This window comes from Mastacembelus armatus, chromosome 19, assembly GCF_900324485.2.
Source record: "Mastacembelus armatus chromosome 19, fMasArm1.2, whole genome shotgun sequence".
Classification (NCBI taxonomy): domain Eukaryota; kingdom Metazoa; phylum Chordata; class Actinopteri; order Synbranchiformes; family Mastacembelidae; genus Mastacembelus; species Mastacembelus armatus.
Window position 1 is genome coordinate 8,168,446 of NC_046651.1, and position 15,088 is coordinate 8,183,533.

A 15,088-nucleotide genomic window follows, 5' to 3' on the forward strand; every position below is an offset into this window, starting at 1 on the left:
CTGGATGCAGCAGCAGCAGTCAGAGCTGCATATCACCTCTCACCTGATGAGAGAGGCTTTTCAGACTGCGCCTGCCTTACCCTTTTGTCCATTGTCTGGCCTGGAGAGGACGGCCAATTCCTCTCCCGTGGGCTTATGTTTGAGTGAGGGGGAATGGGGCCAATGGGAAGATGGATAATGCAGGAGAGGCATATTAAGTCATATTAGGCAGGGAAAACATAATAAAATGAGGAAATTGCAGGAAGATAAAACCCGAAAACTGGCAAGAATGAGAGTTCTGTGTGAAGTGGGTGACTGTTTTGGGAGGGCAACAGTGAGAGCAAGGGGGAGGAGGAGGGTGTGGTGGAGGTGGGGGGGACGAGGGGGGTCTGAGGTCTGAGGGGACAAAGAGAAGCTGGTCAGGTGTAGGGAGTCTCAGTCAGTGCTGGTCATGACCACAGCTCCATGCCGATAGCTAAGAGAAGGGAGCAGACCGAGTGAGGAGTCGTCAAGGGACACAGGATGGTGAGGTGCTGGAATCATTCAGAAACCCGTCTGGAGGAAGCACAGTGTGTGGTGAGCTGAGGCATTTTAACAGACACTTTTACTACAAGCCACTAACAGCTGTATTACAGGAGGGGACTTGTTAAGCTTTGTCACATAAATGCAGCTGATGGATTGTGTTTGTTTCTCTGATCATCCTGCACTGGGATGCTGAACACTCTTAAAATAGCTTGTCATTATGAGTGATGGTTTATGTGTGTGGCTATTCAGGATGGGGGACCTGCTGCATCCCCTCAGTCTCACTTCCCACACAAAGCATTCTGGGTGAGCATCTCAGCCTCTCTGCTCCTGGTCATCGTTGTCCTCAGTTTGATGGGGCCCCTCGGACTGTCACAGCCTCCGTCTCAGGTATGACACACGCCGCAGCCACCAGCAAACCTCCTCTACTGTCAGGTGTTCCATCAATCATAACGTGTTCCTCTAGTCCTTACAGATTGTGAGAATCACAGTTCCAGATCAGACCGGAGCACTGATCAACCAGTCAGCTGTTGTGGACCAGCAGAATGACCTGGTGACTTTTTCCATGACCTCAGCAACAAACCAGACGTCCACTGTGCTCTTTGATATCAAACATGTACGTACAGGTGATTTGTTTCCTTGTCATTCAGTGTTTCCTGTGAAATTCTTTTTTACAAGGCACAAATGTGCATTTTCCAACTTACATGAAAAAAAAAAACGAAGTAGCTAAAGATTGACTGTTGCTGTTGTGTCACAGGGTTTGATATGTTACAAACCAGTCGACCAGGACATGTGCATCCTGCAGACGATGGAGCAGTCTGACTATGACAACGTACGCTCCCTCCTTTATGAGTCAACACACAAGGTAGCACACACTGACATTGTGAGAACCAAAGGCTGATGTTATATAACAGGGTCTCCCTCAGTGTGTTCAGATACCTGAGACTATAAAACACACCTGGGTACATTAAGAAAAGGAAAGTAGCAGTTGTCTGTGTGTGAACTGGCATTTATGCCTGTGAGTCACAGCTCTCTGCACTGAGCCAGGATCTTCTGGGTTTCATTTGATTTGCATGACTTCCTCAGCGCTCCGTACAAAGAGAAGGATGAAGTATACTGGGCCTGGAGGAGCCGTATAGTCTTCCTCTCTCACCTCCACGGCTGAATTCCTCAGCACATGTGATCCCTCCAGGCCCCCACAGCGTGTCCAGGATCTTCTTACAGGAGGCTACGGCAGCGAGCCTGAGCTCTGAAGTGGGCACAATGGCCGCACTGTGTGAGGGCTTTTTAGCTTTTAAGGCTCCTCTGTTGGAGTAAAATACAGCCTGATGTGCTGGTTAGTCAGGGAATGGCTGTGTGTGTGTGTGTGTGTGTGTGGCAAATCCCTGCATCTCTAATAACAAATCTCTACCTACATACTCTAGTGGTTCTGAGTTGAGCACGTTGACCTAAGGTACAATTGGTGTGGGACTGTCTGATTCTCAATGAAACAACATGAGCAGATGTGATTAAAATAGAGATCAGAGATGTGATGTGGGTCCCTGCAGGTGGAATGAGAGGGAGCTCTGTTTCTCTTCCTTATCTTTTTACACAATAGTCCATTTTCACACATCTAAAGCCAAAGAGTCCTGCAGTGTCACATATCTCATACCTCTCCTAAGTATTCAACTGGTTGTTATGCGAGTCGGTCAAGGAAAGCAGTGCTGAGTTGACCTCATCAGGCTAATAGCAGCTTGAGTTTCTATCTTGGGTTTCTTCTTCACATCTCCCATGAATTGACTCATACTTATTCTTTTTTTTTTGTCATGGTGAGTTTAAAATGATTTCTCTCACTTGCTAAATGACACTAAAGCCCAAGGGTTTCTATTCTTTTCTTCAAAGAATAAAACTCCTCGTCTGTTGTGGGTTTTCTCTTGAGATCCTGTGATATTCTCTTTGGCAGAGTCAGTTCCAGCTGTCTGGGAATGGGACCCAGAGGCAGACAGAGTTCCTGGGGGTGCTGGCAGCCAGTCAGGTGGATGTGTCCACGCTGCGGGAGCCTCTGCAGGCTCTGTGTCAGGACAGATCCGTCCACTGGACCAGGAGGGCACAGGGTGAGAACAGCTGGACTTTTGCTCTGTTTTGACATAAACAACAAATAATGTAAAGGAAAACCCTAATACAAATGTTTGAACATGAAGCCCAACACACAGCACGCACTGATACGAAAGATAAATGATAGTGTCGCCACAGTTTCGCCCCAGAGCAACACTGCACTGGGTGACATATTACTTCATCATGATGAACACGAGCACTGTAGTTTATTTTGAGTCCATCCCACATACTGTACTGTACACTGTCCAGCTGCAATACAATACATACTCGTGACAGGACCAGGGCAAGTGTATGATTTCGCCACTGAAAATAGTCCCCATGTAAACACACCATTAATTCTTGTTTGAAAAACTTCTGCTACAGTAATTGTGCACAACTGCTTTAGAAAATGATTTAGCTTTTCTTATGACACTAGAGATTTAATAGAAATGAACAGACATCATCAGTGCCAGACAGGACAGAGACCTCAGACTTCTGGATTTTTGTTTTCAAAACAACAAAAAAAACAAACAGCTTTAACCTCAAAATCCAGAGTTTACAATACAAGAGCTTAGCTACTGATTTCATAAATGTTTCCACAAAGAAAGTTAAAGTCTGCATTGTTTTATTTAACATAAAGGGAGTTTAAGAATCATTTGGTTGAACCCACAGAGGCTGTGCACGGGCACTTTTCGAAGTGAGTCAGCTGGCAACCTCATGAAGAAGCAATGTGTCAGGCTGAAACCTAATCTTAATCTATGACATACTATGACCTTTCCACTGTTGCACTAAATGACATACTGTATACTGAATCAGCTGCCTAGTACGTGTTACCATCACGCTCCGTCTGCTTTTAAACCATCAATCGTATGTCTAGATTGTAAATATCACCGAAAAAAAGATCATTGATTCATGAGAGTGGTCCATTTTATGACAGGTTTCAATCCCTTAATCTACATATGAGGAAACATGTGCAACAGAGAAATAATAATTGAACTCACTCATTAAACATTCACAGTTCTGAATGGAAAAAGGAAGCAAAGCATTAAAGTTCAGGCCTTGATGAACCTCCTTCAGCAACAATAGCCTCAAACAGGCACTTCCTGTAGCTGCAGATCAGACCTGCATAACGGTCCTGCCATCAACCTCCAGATCATCCAGTCTGGTTGTGTGTTCTCCAACACCAGACTCTAGTTAGCTTTTTTTGTCGTTAGCAGAGGGGTTCACATACATCCAGTCTACATTATTTGAATCATGTATCCAACATGGACAAAATCAATTTAATTCTTTGTGTGTTAGTAGTTAAGCTCATTACTATTTTCATCATCAATCATTATTATTAGTTATAATAGATCATGTTTGTTCATAGTTAGAACTCACCATATTTATTAATAAAATGGTTTATTTACTTTTTCTTCTATTTGTAAGGTTTAATTCTACCTGATCTCTATGAAAATGGCCTGTTCCCACAGCGAAGCTGTCTTCACATTAATCTGCACTCTCACCCTAAATTTCTGTCTTTCTCAGGCCCGGGCAAGCAGAGACTGGTCTACTTCTGCATTGATATCTGCTTTCCTAGCAACATCTGTGTATCTGTGTGTTTTTATTACCTGCCAGAGTGACTGTGTATTCTCATCCTTTTCTCCCAGCAAAAGATCAGGGAAACAAAGTTGTCTTTTTAGCTCTCTCTAAATGAAAAAAAAAAAAAAAAAAAAAAAACAGAACAAAAGACAGCTTTGACTGCTTCCTTTGTGCCATACAACCGCCAGTAAACCAGTAAAGCAGACAACCCTCCCAGTCCATTTACCTGCTTCCGAGAGAGAAGAGATGGAGACAGGCTGTCATGTTTATTGCCAAAGCCCCATCGTCACTCCCTTCATGTGTAATACCATCTAAATATGGCACACTTCAGAGATTATAGAATAAAGATCTCCTTTTTTGTACATGCCTCCTGTAACCCACTGCTGCAGTGTAATTATGCAATGTAACAGTTTTGACCAGTCCAATAAAAGACTGTTGGGTATTTTTGGCCATTTTGTTTCTTTATTAGACTGAAAAAAGGAACAAAACCAAGAGTATGGATTTGTCTTAATTGCAGAATGATTTTCTGTACACCATGTACTCGTAGCACTTCCTTAGCCATATGATCATTAGAAAGAGTGCACATTTAACTTGGGTTACTCAATTCAAAGGCAGATCCAAGCAATTTCCACACTCCAATACTTACCATATATCTGACAGGAAGAGTCATCTTATTGTGTGAACACAAACCTCCACTTTCTCAAGATGTTCATTTTAGGGAAAAAATAATTCCCACTGACAGGCTCACACCTCCCGGGAACTGAGTCATATCCCCTAAAGAGTCCTCTGCTTCTCTGTCCTTATTTCCCCTCAGCAATGACTGTCTCTCATCTCCTCCCTCCTCCTCAGCCCAGCACACTATCATTAAAGGCCAGACACACCACAGCCTTCTGGTGGCCGCTGTATTCCCTCTTGATTTCTCCGGTCTCCACACACCACAGGCGAGCTAGGTTGTCCGAAGAAGCTGTGGAGAGACGCACAATCTTGAACTCACCTCAGTTACTGTAGTAAGGTGACAAAAATTGTGTAATTTCTTCTGTTGAACATTATCTTTACTAAAATTTCTGTTCAATAAACAGCTGAACTTCAATCTCTGACTTAACTTAGTACCATTATTTACAATTTCACACTTTTCCCCAGATGTTAATGTTTTAGTTTTTCCAAAACTCTTAAAATACCACAGGACTGTGGGATCTTCACCGCTCTGATTATGAAACCACAACTTACAGTTTTGCTATAAAGTGATATTCAAAGGAATATGTTTACATATTGTGTTAGTGATAACCCAATTGCCAGGGTACATGCACTGACCAGTTACAATGTACTGAGAGTCTCCAGAGAAGGCACAGTCCCACATCCAGCCTCGGGACGTCTCTCCAGGATTGTTGCTCTTGATGCTCAGTTCAGTCATCAGGGAGAAATTGGACGTCCTCCAGATTTTACAGGTCTGATCTGCTGAGCAGGTGGCCAGTAATCTGGAGAAGACGTACAAGATATGTAAATGGGGATATTAACAGCATCAAGAACAGGGGTCAAGCTTTTTTTCTTTCAAGAAGTCAGTTGCTAGTATATCCACAAAAATGCAAACTTCCTAAAGTATCCAACAGGGGCACTCACGTTGAATCAGGGCTGAACTTGCAGCGGAGGGAGTAGCGCTTGTGTGCAGGGATTTTAGTCTTGGGAATGAGCTGAGTCACTTCTTCCCCGATGCCTCCAGCAAGATTCCACACATAACAGTTTCCCTGTTAAGGAGAACGAAAAAAAAACCAAGGAGGATTTTTTTAAAAATTCCTTCATCTCCTTAACTTAACACACCACAGTATCAACCATTACAGGACAATTTGGGCACTGACCGAGCTGTTGACCGCTGCCATGTAACTGGCATCTGGGTCAATGTGAACGGAATTGACAGAGACCTCTGGCTCAGGAATCAGCTGTTCATTGTGGTCGGTTTTCAGATCCCAGACATGGATCACTCCACTCTGGTCTCCAACAATCAGCTCTGCCTAAAACACATACAGCCCTGAAAGGTTACTGACATTTTCAGGCCATGAGCAGACACTCTAACAATAGTAATACATCACTTTATGAATCAGTGTATATTTAATGTCTCACCTGGTTGGGATGCAGGCACACACAGTTGATTGGAGCATTTACTTGGAAGATCCTCTGACACTGCAGATTTCTCGACCTGTGAGCAGTGATTATGCCTGGTTTATAAAACACAGAGTGATTTGCTATGAGATAGTTAGCCTGCAGTCGTGTACCTCAGGTCCCATATTCGAGCCATGCAGTCCTCCCCTCCGGTGTACATCCAGCGTCCATCCTCATGGAAGCCCACGGATGTGATGTTCTTGCTAACTCCATCGTAGTTGATCACTGGGTTGGGGTTGTTGGAGTTTAGGTCGTACATGCGGATGTGCTGATAACCTACAAAACAAGAGTGGGAGTTTACTGTGAAATACTGTGGATGTTAATTTAACTAAGTAGTAAGACAAAAATTGGAACAACAACAAGGAGAACAATCCCTAACCAACCTGCAGCTGCAATCATGCTCCTGTCTGGTGTGACTTCAAGGGAATTTACTTGCTGGAAGCAAATGTTGAGGAAGACATTTGGTCATCATCTTAAATGACAGTGTCAAATGATCAGAGGTGGATAATAATGCGTGACATTTACTCCATTACATGTACTTAAGTAAGTTTTCTGGAAAACTGTACTTCTCAGAGTCATTTTTCAAAATTTTTACACATACTCAGTTTGGTTACAGTAGTTTGGGCTATGTTTTAAACTCTGTGCTAACTTGCAAACTGGAAAGACACAGTTGTGTCTGTTTTAATTGTGTGTCAGGGGCCCACACACTGCCACAAGTGTGACTTTAAGCAACATTCAATGTTACGTGATTATAGGCAGTGTAGTACTGTCTCTCATCAACATGAGGTCACAGTCTTCAGTAGCCTACACCTCAGTAAGCCTCAGTCTTCACTTCAATCTCTAGCTCAGGTTAGCTAAAACTGATTTAAGATTTTTAACAACTCAAACTACTACTCTTGGTGTAGTTTCAAGTTGCAGTACAATAAATTGCACAATATGATGCTTTTACTCTTACCTAAGTATATATTCTTATTAGCACTTTAACATGTACCTGAGTCATTGTAATGATAAAGTAACAATACTTTTACTTGAGTACTGTTTCTGAAAATGATCTAATGCCATCTGAAAATCAAAACCTTTCCAGCTCAGGTAGACATATGTCTGTATCGTGGTGCTTTTAGGATCTGCTCTCCTAAATAACTTCACACATCACAGGGTAAGGATACAGAATCCTGGTGCTGGACTGTTCTGGTGCAGATCCCGCTGTGGGCTTGCCAGAAGCGGACAGTGTGGTCATAACCTGCCGTGGCCAAAATGACCGGGTCGCTGCCCACCGTGCCCTGGTTCACATTCATGTCTGAGAGCGAGCTGGTACTGCTCAGTGCGCAGCGTCTATGACCCTGCGTGGAAATGCAGAAGAGTCAGCTGCTGTAGTTTTACCTGCACATCTTCATCGTGTGGAAATAAAACCTTTTTCCTTAGACGATAACATCATAACGCCACAGGCTAAAGCTAGCAAAACAACGTTAGCGCAGCTGTGTTTGAGACCTGTACGATATAAACACTGTCTATCGTTTCTACGTTAACAGTTAACACCGTATGCATGTGACGTTATTTATGCAGACCATCATTCATAAAAACATCGACTACAAAAAAAAAAAAATCTGTCAAGTTTTAGATTACCTTAGGTTTTCGGTGTTGACAAGTCGGTACGTTCCTGTAATGTGTCCCCTAAAAACATGGTGCGTTGCTTAAGCGTTCCGTGTTCTTAATCAGCGCAGTGCTGACATCTACTGCCTCGAAAACAAAAACTTGAATCTTAAAATGTTTAGTTTTTGTAGTGTCGTGTCAGTTGTTTTATTTCTGATTTTGCTGCAGTAGCTCAAATAGTTTATTCAACCTGGTTTACTGCAAACTGATACACTGCCATAAAATCTCAGACATAGTCCACAGTCCACAGACACAGTCCCAGTATAACTGAAGTCGTTTATCAGTCCTAATATACTTGTAAAAATATAACTGTAATTTTAAATAGAAAATGGTGTTATTGCCCCATTAGTGACTATTTATGGTTTTAAACTCTGGCAGCACGGTACATTTATTTCATCAAACAATATAAAGTAATTGTTATAAGTTAGTTTATTTAACAGTTTCAAAAATCCATCAAATCCAAAGTACAGTCTTAAATTAATGCATTTGATAAAAAAGTTGAATAAATAAATAAATAAATAAACAAAGCAGAGTATGTATCAATGCACAAGCACAAAGCCTACATGTGTAAATAAAAACTGGCTTTGTTTACATCTTAATTAGAACAGTTTGCAGAAAACAGCAGGTAAAGCAAATAACTAGAACTCCAACATATGTGCTTTCCTGCTTGGTCACTGTGTGTGAGCTGACTACAATCACTGCACCAGGGCAGACATGTGCTGTTTAACCTCCCCAGGATCAGCCAGTGAGCAGGCCAGGACCATCCCTCTGATCCCAGTCCTTGCCTTGGGAGAAGGGAGGATCTGCAAGACATTATAATTTTTTTTAAAAACATACTCATTTTTTTAATTTTTAGCTAAATTCCAGTACTGTACCTTCACATATATTTTGCATCTCTCCAAAAGAAATTTCCACTTCATTGCAGTTCGCTCTTCATCAGTCAAACTGGTAAACTCCTCTGTCTGAAAGAGACCAAATAGAAATGCTGTTTATCTCAGCTGGAGCACAGATTTAAAACCTTTCATGTGCTGGAATGTGTAAACTCAGCCAACAGCAAATACATCCTGACTTTACAGCCCTTGTGAGAATTTGAAGTATCTCCAAAAACAAACAGTACATTTTCAACCTGTACTGGCTTACATGACTCTAATCTTATGCTCCGTATTACCTGTAAATAGGTGATATTGCAGTTTAAATTGAGGCTGAGTAATCATATTTGTTTTAAGTGGTACTGACTGTGCAGCCAAGTGTATGCTCTGCCACTGGGCTTCTTAGGGAGCAGGCATGCAGAGTGCCAGTGTGATCTGAGAAGTCCACCAGCAGGTCAAAGCCTGTGGTGGCTGAAAGGCCCTGATCCCTCCCTGGACACAACTGGTTGGTGCAGCTCTGCATGTCGTCTGTCACCTGGAACTTACACCTAGAGCTGAGACAGAAAACAAACTGATTAAAGGACTCTTGAGGCATCTTTTGATATATACTGTGAAAATTTGATAATGAACTTACCACCGTGTCCTGATGACTTTTGAAACAGAAGAGTCGAGGTCTAGCTTGGAGATAAAGCTGTACATGATACCAAAGAAAGCCTCAGGACTTTCCTGGGCCTTCTCCTTCAGTTGGCTCACTGTGAACACATCGGTGATGGAATCCACTGCAGAGACAAAAGCAGCACAACATATCCACGTCTGCAGCTTTTTTTGTTGTTTTTTTTATTTATCCAGAGGAGACGGGCAGTGTGACAGGCTAATTGCGTCTGTTACATGAGAAAAAACAACGTGACAGGGTGGCAATAAACAATCTATTTCTTGACACAAATCCCATAACCTACCAGACATGTCTTCTGCCTTCTCATCTTGATCCAGAGCTCCAGACTCAGCCACTTCTCTAGCATAGCTGAACAGCATGCTGGCCTCCCTGGTGTCTGAGAGCAAATTATGATTGACTTTGACTTTAGTCCTCACTCAAAACATTCTACTTGCACAGCAGGAAGATTATACTGTTTTTGAGACTGTACTCTCCAGCTAGTGGGTTGGTATTTCAAAATAGTATCTCAGGCTTGGTTTTGATTAATTGAACAATAGATGGTTCTATCAATTCATATGTTTGTGTAAATGTTTCTGCGAATATCTTACCAGGATTGACAGTGATAATGGTTTTCGAGTTAACGGTTGCTGCCATGCCGTTGCGAAAGCTGTCAAAGCTAATCTTCACATCCGCTATGAAGAGCACTTTGAATGAAGAATAAAAGTTAAAGCAACAGTAAACTATCTGAAACATAAACACATCTTCACATCTCAAATATCTTCTTCCATGTTTCTCTTTCGTACAGTGTGTTAATGGGACGTGACAGGAAGGAATAACAGTGAAATAAAGATTCATTTTGTGGCTGAGAATGAGCAGCAGCTGTTAACCTACCCGTCTCTCTAGGTATCAAAGTTTGCACGAGCTGAATAGCTTCTCTGTCCCAACTGTGAGTGAAACAGAGGTCAGGAAGTTACTCAGGGGAGAGCACAGTGAAAATCAAACACACATGTAGTCCAGCGGGTTAATCTAAAGCTTCATGCCACTAAAGTAAATTTGTGGGAATCTAAAAATACATAGCAGTAATCTAAGGGGCCAGTATGATGGAATATGGCACAAAAGCAACATGAGTAATAAATCTTCATCGATTTTCCAAATTAATAAATGTGCATGACGCACCAGATGAGGGGGAAGGAAGCGACACAATCATCAAAGAGCTTCACTTCCAGCCTTTGCCCTTTGCGTCCGTCTGAAGTGGTGAAGTGCTTCAGCTCCCCAATCTGAAAATATAAACAGAATCATCTGAAGTTCCTATCACAATATCTTGACATTAACTACAGGATCTGGCCTCTTCCTGAACTCTGAGGCACGTCTTTACAGCCATAATGGTGAGTTGGTATGTTCTAGGCAAAGAATAATCATGTAACCACAAAAACAAAAAGTACTCTTTTAGAGAATTTATGAGATATAAATGAAGTAAACATGTTTGATTTTTATATGTGCTTTTACAAAAGAAATATCCGCCGAGCATCTCCGCTCATTGTCAGAAACGTCCCACTTCATGCTTATCAGGCTTCCTAAGTTCCACGACATTTCCTTGGCCGACTTGCACAACGTGACATGGTACCGATTTTTAACAACCCTTCCCTCCTTATTAATGTTGTTTTGAACCAGCAAGATTTTCCACCATATTTGAGGAGAAACTGACGGCTGAAAACCACCATCTAATGCAATCAGTGTGTGAGAATACATTCTATGTTTGACATTTAATAAAAATAAAAAAAAAGTCACAGAATGAGAGCAGATGCCTATTTCTTTACCAAGAGTATCTTTAACCAATATGTAAAATATGAAATACTGTAAATAAAATTTAAAAACAGTTCAGAATTTCGCTAATTAGTTTTGCTTCAAAATTTTACTTCACTGGAAAAACACCAATGTTCTTATCCTTATTCCATTCTCTTCATGTGTACAGAAAATGATTCTGGGAAATGTATGAAATTACTAGTATAAGTTGTAGTTCATAAAGCAAGCTAGTGAATAAAAATATGGCTGCACTAAACAAGTTAATTAAAATGATTTAAATTTGATAATGAAAGACTGTGGCAACAATGTACCTTACCGATTTCACTGCAGCCAGAATATTTATCACTGTACCGTCCAGCCTCTGTCCGTTGGCCACTATGTCTCCCAGAGAGTAGAAATCTCTGGAGTCCGTCACTGGCAGGTGGATCAGTGTCAGAAGTCTGTCGATGGTGTCCATGTCAGCACACAGACACACCTGGGAATGAGCCTCCGTCATCAGCAGCCTGTAGAGACTGAGACAGCAGACGCAGTCTTCTGAACCAGTGAGTCCTCTGACCCCGTCATTAGAGTGTTAACATCATAGCCTCATTTCCTTCCAAACTTCTAAAAGCAAAGACAAACATGATTAAGAGTAATGTGTCTATTACCTGGGTGTTGTAGGACAGTATCTGTCACCTGTGTCTGGGTCTTTCTTGGCAACCAAAGGATTTTCAATAGTGACTGGAAAAAAATAACAGGAAACAATTTTATGAACAGGCATTTCATAATTTGTTGATTTCTCATTCAATTTCTGTGGGTAGATTTATCTTTTAAAAGGATCTTGCTAATACATAGTTTTTATAGCTTGATTATCTCACAGCATGTAAATGTATCAAAACAAAATGCAGATTTCACTCTGCAATAACTCCACAAACAAGAACAGTGGCTTTCCAGATTTAATTAAATAATAGTTAAGCACTTAAAATTAGGTTAGGTTTCGGAGTAAAGAAGACTATGGCCAAAGCTGGACCCAACCAAAGCTTCTCTTTGTACTATTTGGGTGAATATAGAAGCTATATGTTGTACTAATCCATCTACACATATAATATATATCAGACATATATGTATGTATATATGTCTGAACAATACACACACACACACACACACACACACTTGTTATTGATTTTAAAAAGATTGTGGGGACTTTGATAGTGATATCCTCACCACAGTCTCCAATGCTAAAGCTGCTGGAGAGGCCATTAATATATCCATCGTTTCCCCAGGCTGTTGCATTAATGAAAAAGTCAGGCGAGTCCCTTATGGTGACACTAAAAGTGAATCGATCCATTCCAATATCTGAAATTCAGATATATAGGTTTGGTTAGTGTTGATGTAAAAGAAGAGGTGAGAGAGAGAGAGAGAGAGCACAGAGAAGTAACTTCATGTACTCTCCAGAAGAGGGGGCTGCTGTACAACAGACTGAGCCCCGGCTAGGAGAACGTGGGTAAGAGCAAAACAATACTAACTTTTCCTGTCAGGGAAGCTTTTGACATCAGTTTTCCAAATTATGATGCCTGCCACTTTCTGAAACCAAACCAAACAAGCGAAACTCAGAGAAACAGGCCTGAAATACATCAAGTTCTGCAACAACAAATTAAAGGACATTTCTTCTGGCTCTTCGACACAATCTAAAGGCTGTTGCTAGAAAAGACAGATATTAAAGATATTAAAGATAACCTCTGAACTCACCGGATGAGAGAAACTGGGATGCAGCTCAGAGATGGCAATATAGGTCTGAGCAGCCATTTTGTTGGTTCATAATCCCGGTCCAGTCCAGTTGTTATTATGTTTGCACTCTGCAGAAAATAAAGTCAATTAAAACAATGATAGTTAGCATTTTGGCTTAAACTTCACTTGGATAGAAAACATAAAAAGCATTATCTATATTTAAACATTAGCAAATACCGGAGGCTTCATCTTAAAACTATTAACTAACCAAGAGTGTAACTATAAATGAATAAAATGAGTTAAAATTTATCTTATATGTCGTTAACAAATAGTTAGCTAGCGTTAATAGTAAAATATGCTAATTTGTCGTTAGCTGACTTGTTTACAGCTAACATACGTCTGAGAAGGGTGCGAGTCTTGTAGAGGATTTCTGCTAAAATTTTACTTCATTTGCATCTAGTTTGATTAAAATATTACAAGTCCAGCTATTCCTGATAATATTTTGGTTTTAATTTGTCTTGTTTTCACCTGAGTCGGTGTCCCTCAGTTTACAGGCACGCGACATTAGCGGGACTCACATGCTGCCTTCAAATGCAGTCGGAAATATCAGAATGCTGAGGTAAGTACTAAAGTGCACAGCAGCTCCTATGCATGTGCCACTAGTGAATTAGCTAGGTAAAAAACAAAATTTAAAATGTCTAATAAATGGCCGACATAATTATCTTAAAATATTTAACCACTATACACATACTTTTCTTTCTTTTTTTAAATAAACAATATGTTACTTTTCTAAACAATGAATTATTTGACACTCATAAGCACATCTTAATAAAAATAGAAAAACATCCTGTATTGTTTTAGGTAAGTCATTACAATGTCACCCTGCTACTATTAAAAAAGCAAGCTTCACCTTAAATTAGATTTTATTGAATATAATCTGTATAAATATTTATATAATAACACATTTTACACAATAATGTGTTGTGTGGCGTTAATGTGATATTTCCTGGGATTAAACATCAGCACAGTTTTGGGACAGTAAACGTCTATAAAGTTGAGCAAAAATACAGTGAAGTGAGAGAGTAAAACTGCACTGTTTGATGTCACCAATGGACCAATTGACTGGAAACTCTCAGTTATATACACGTTTTACTTGTACACTACATGAATAATTTCTTTAAAAGTAGACAGTGTATATGGTATTCTGTGTCTCTGATATTGCCTTGATAATCCATCCCAGTCATCCTTCACAGCATGGGATTAGTTTACAGACGGCTTTGCTGACATGGATTTGACAGTTTCCTGGTTTGTATTGATAGCACAAAGCTGTATTTGACATCTGATACTCTGTTTTACATCTAGGCAGGAATCAAAAGGTGTAACAGAAACCTTCACTCAGCTTCACACAGTGTTGTTCCTCTTCCACGGAGACTAATCCCCACGGTCAGCCTTTTAGATCAGATATCTCCTCGCTGTGTGATTTTCAGGGAGTAATATGTCTGTTTGTGTGATTCTACAATTTCTAATTTCTGATTTTAAAAAGTGCAGTAGCAGACATAAAAGTATTTTAACACAATAACACAAGTCAACATGGTAAGATTGTACCCAGCAGATACCTTGATACATAATGTTCTATCAACATATTGATGAACTTTGTATAATGTGAAACTGGATTGATTAAATACATTGAATTTTTACCTACAGAGAAGAATTGATTTGCTACTTCTCCCAGTAGCTGGCTATCCAAATGAAACAAAATTTCAAATTCTAATTTCATTAGGCTTTTTTGACTACTGTTTGTGAGTCCATTAATCACAGCTGCATTGTAAAACATCATCGGATAAATCAAGAGAAAGTTACTTTTGGTTCATTGATTTATTCATAATGAATTCATAACCTCTATTAATCTGTTATTAATCAAACAATATTTACTGGGTTTGTTCGAGGTGTAGGAACTATTTGAATGTCTGTGTGATAAGCTGTCACGTAAGGTCTTGCTTCTTGCTTCTGAAGGTGTGATTTTATTCAGAAGTACCTGCAGGGTTTTGTGCCCACAAACACAGTCACGGCAGGAAGGCCTCTCTGACTCAGGTCGGCT

General features: G+C 40.5%; 3 protein-coding genes across 4 annotated transcripts; 1 reads left to right on the forward strand and 2 right to left on the reverse strand.

Moving 5' to 3' along the window:
• Positions 1 to 403: 403 nt before the first annotated feature.
• On the forward strand, positions 404 to 4,572 carry bricd5 (BRICHOS domain containing 5). Its single transcript, XM_026315869.2, has 6 exons — positions 404 to 555; positions 754 to 891; positions 968 to 1,117; positions 1,259 to 1,366; positions 2,444 to 2,594; positions 4,102 to 4,572. The coding sequence occupies exons 1-6, from the start codon at positions 502 to 504 to the stop codon at positions 4,194 to 4,196; spliced, it is 696 nt and encodes a 231-aa protein (XP_026171654.1). The 5' UTR covers positions 404 to 501; the 3' UTR covers positions 4,197 to 4,572.
• On the reverse strand, positions 2,600 to 7,996 carry mlst8 (MTOR associated protein, LST8 homolog (S. cerevisiae)). Of its 2 annotated transcripts, XR_004463340.1 has the most exons (10): positions 7,933 to 7,996; positions 7,476 to 7,649; positions 6,693 to 6,744; positions 6,423 to 6,585; positions 6,271 to 6,346; positions 6,009 to 6,161; positions 5,773 to 5,897; positions 5,467 to 5,630; positions 4,802 to 5,119; positions 2,600 to 2,617 (listed from the first exon to the last, which is right to left on the reverse strand). XR_004463340.1 is itself a non-coding variant. In XM_026315867.1 (9 exons), exons 2-9 carry the CDS (start codon positions 7,602 to 7,604, stop codon positions 5,001 to 5,003), a joined length of 981 nt encoding a protein of 326 aa, XP_026171652.1. In that variant the 5' UTR covers positions 7,605 to 7,649; positions 7,933 to 7,996; the 3' UTR covers positions 4,596 to 5,000. The 2 variants fall into 2 exon arrangements, 1 of the variants encoding a protein (XP_026171652.1); XM_026315867.1 differs by lacking the exon at positions 2,600 to 2,617 and having other exon boundaries at positions 4,596 to 5,119.
• Positions 7,997 to 8,599: 603 nt separating this feature from the next.
• On the reverse strand, positions 8,600 to 13,069 carry meiob (meiosis specific with OB-fold). Its single transcript, XM_026315926.1, has 13 exons — positions 13,012 to 13,069; positions 12,789 to 12,846; positions 12,487 to 12,618; positions 11,931 to 12,003; positions 11,600 to 11,795; positions 10,657 to 10,757; positions 10,372 to 10,424; positions 10,089 to 10,184; positions 9,785 to 9,877; positions 9,463 to 9,607; positions 9,196 to 9,382; positions 8,835 to 8,921; positions 8,600 to 8,762 (listed from the first exon to the last, which is right to left on the reverse strand). The coding sequence occupies exons 1-13, from the start codon at positions 13,066 to 13,068 to the stop codon at positions 8,655 to 8,657; spliced, it is 1,386 nt and encodes a 461-aa protein (XP_026171711.1). The 5' UTR covers position 13,069; the 3' UTR covers positions 8,600 to 8,654.
• Positions 13,070 to 15,088: the final 2,019 nt, after the last annotated feature.

Bases quoted from the DNA above. Each gene is read 5' to 3' on its own strand.
- bricd5 (XM_026315869.2), top strand. From the start codon at position 502: ATGGTGAGGTGCTGGAATCATTCAGAAACCCGTCTGGAGGAAGCACAG. The intron at 892-967 runs GTATGACACACG...GTGTTCCTCTAG, and splicing joins TGTCACAGCCTCCGTCTCAG to TCCTTACAGATTGTGAGAAT. The intron at 2,595-4,101 runs GTGAGAACAGCT...TGTCTTTCTCAG, and splicing joins CTGGACCAGGAGGGCACAGG to GCCCGGGCAAGCAGAGACTG.
- mlst8 (XM_026315867.1), bottom strand. From the start codon at position 7,604: ATGAATGTGAACCAGGGCACGGTGGGCAGCGACCCGGTCATTTTGGCC. The intron at 6,347-6,422 runs GTACACGACTGC...CACTGCTCACAG, and splicing joins GCTCGAATATGGGACCTGAG to GTCGAGAAATCTGCAGTGTC. The intron at 5,631-5,772 runs GTGAGTGCCCCT...CGTCTTCTCCAG, and splicing joins AAGTTCAGCCCTGATTCAAC to ATTACTGGCCACCTGCTCAG.
- meiob (XM_026315926.1), bottom strand. From the start codon at position 13,068: ATGGCTGCTCAGACCTATATTGCCATCTCTGAGCTGCATCCCAGTTTC. The intron at 9,608-9,784 runs GTAGGTTATGGG...TTGTCTCTGCAG, and splicing joins GAAGGCAGAAGACATGTCTG to TGGATTCCATCACCGATGTG. The intron at 9,383-9,462 runs GTAAGTTCATTA...TTTCTGTCTCAG, and splicing joins AAAGTCATCAGGACACGGTG to CTCTAGGTGTAAGTTCCAGG.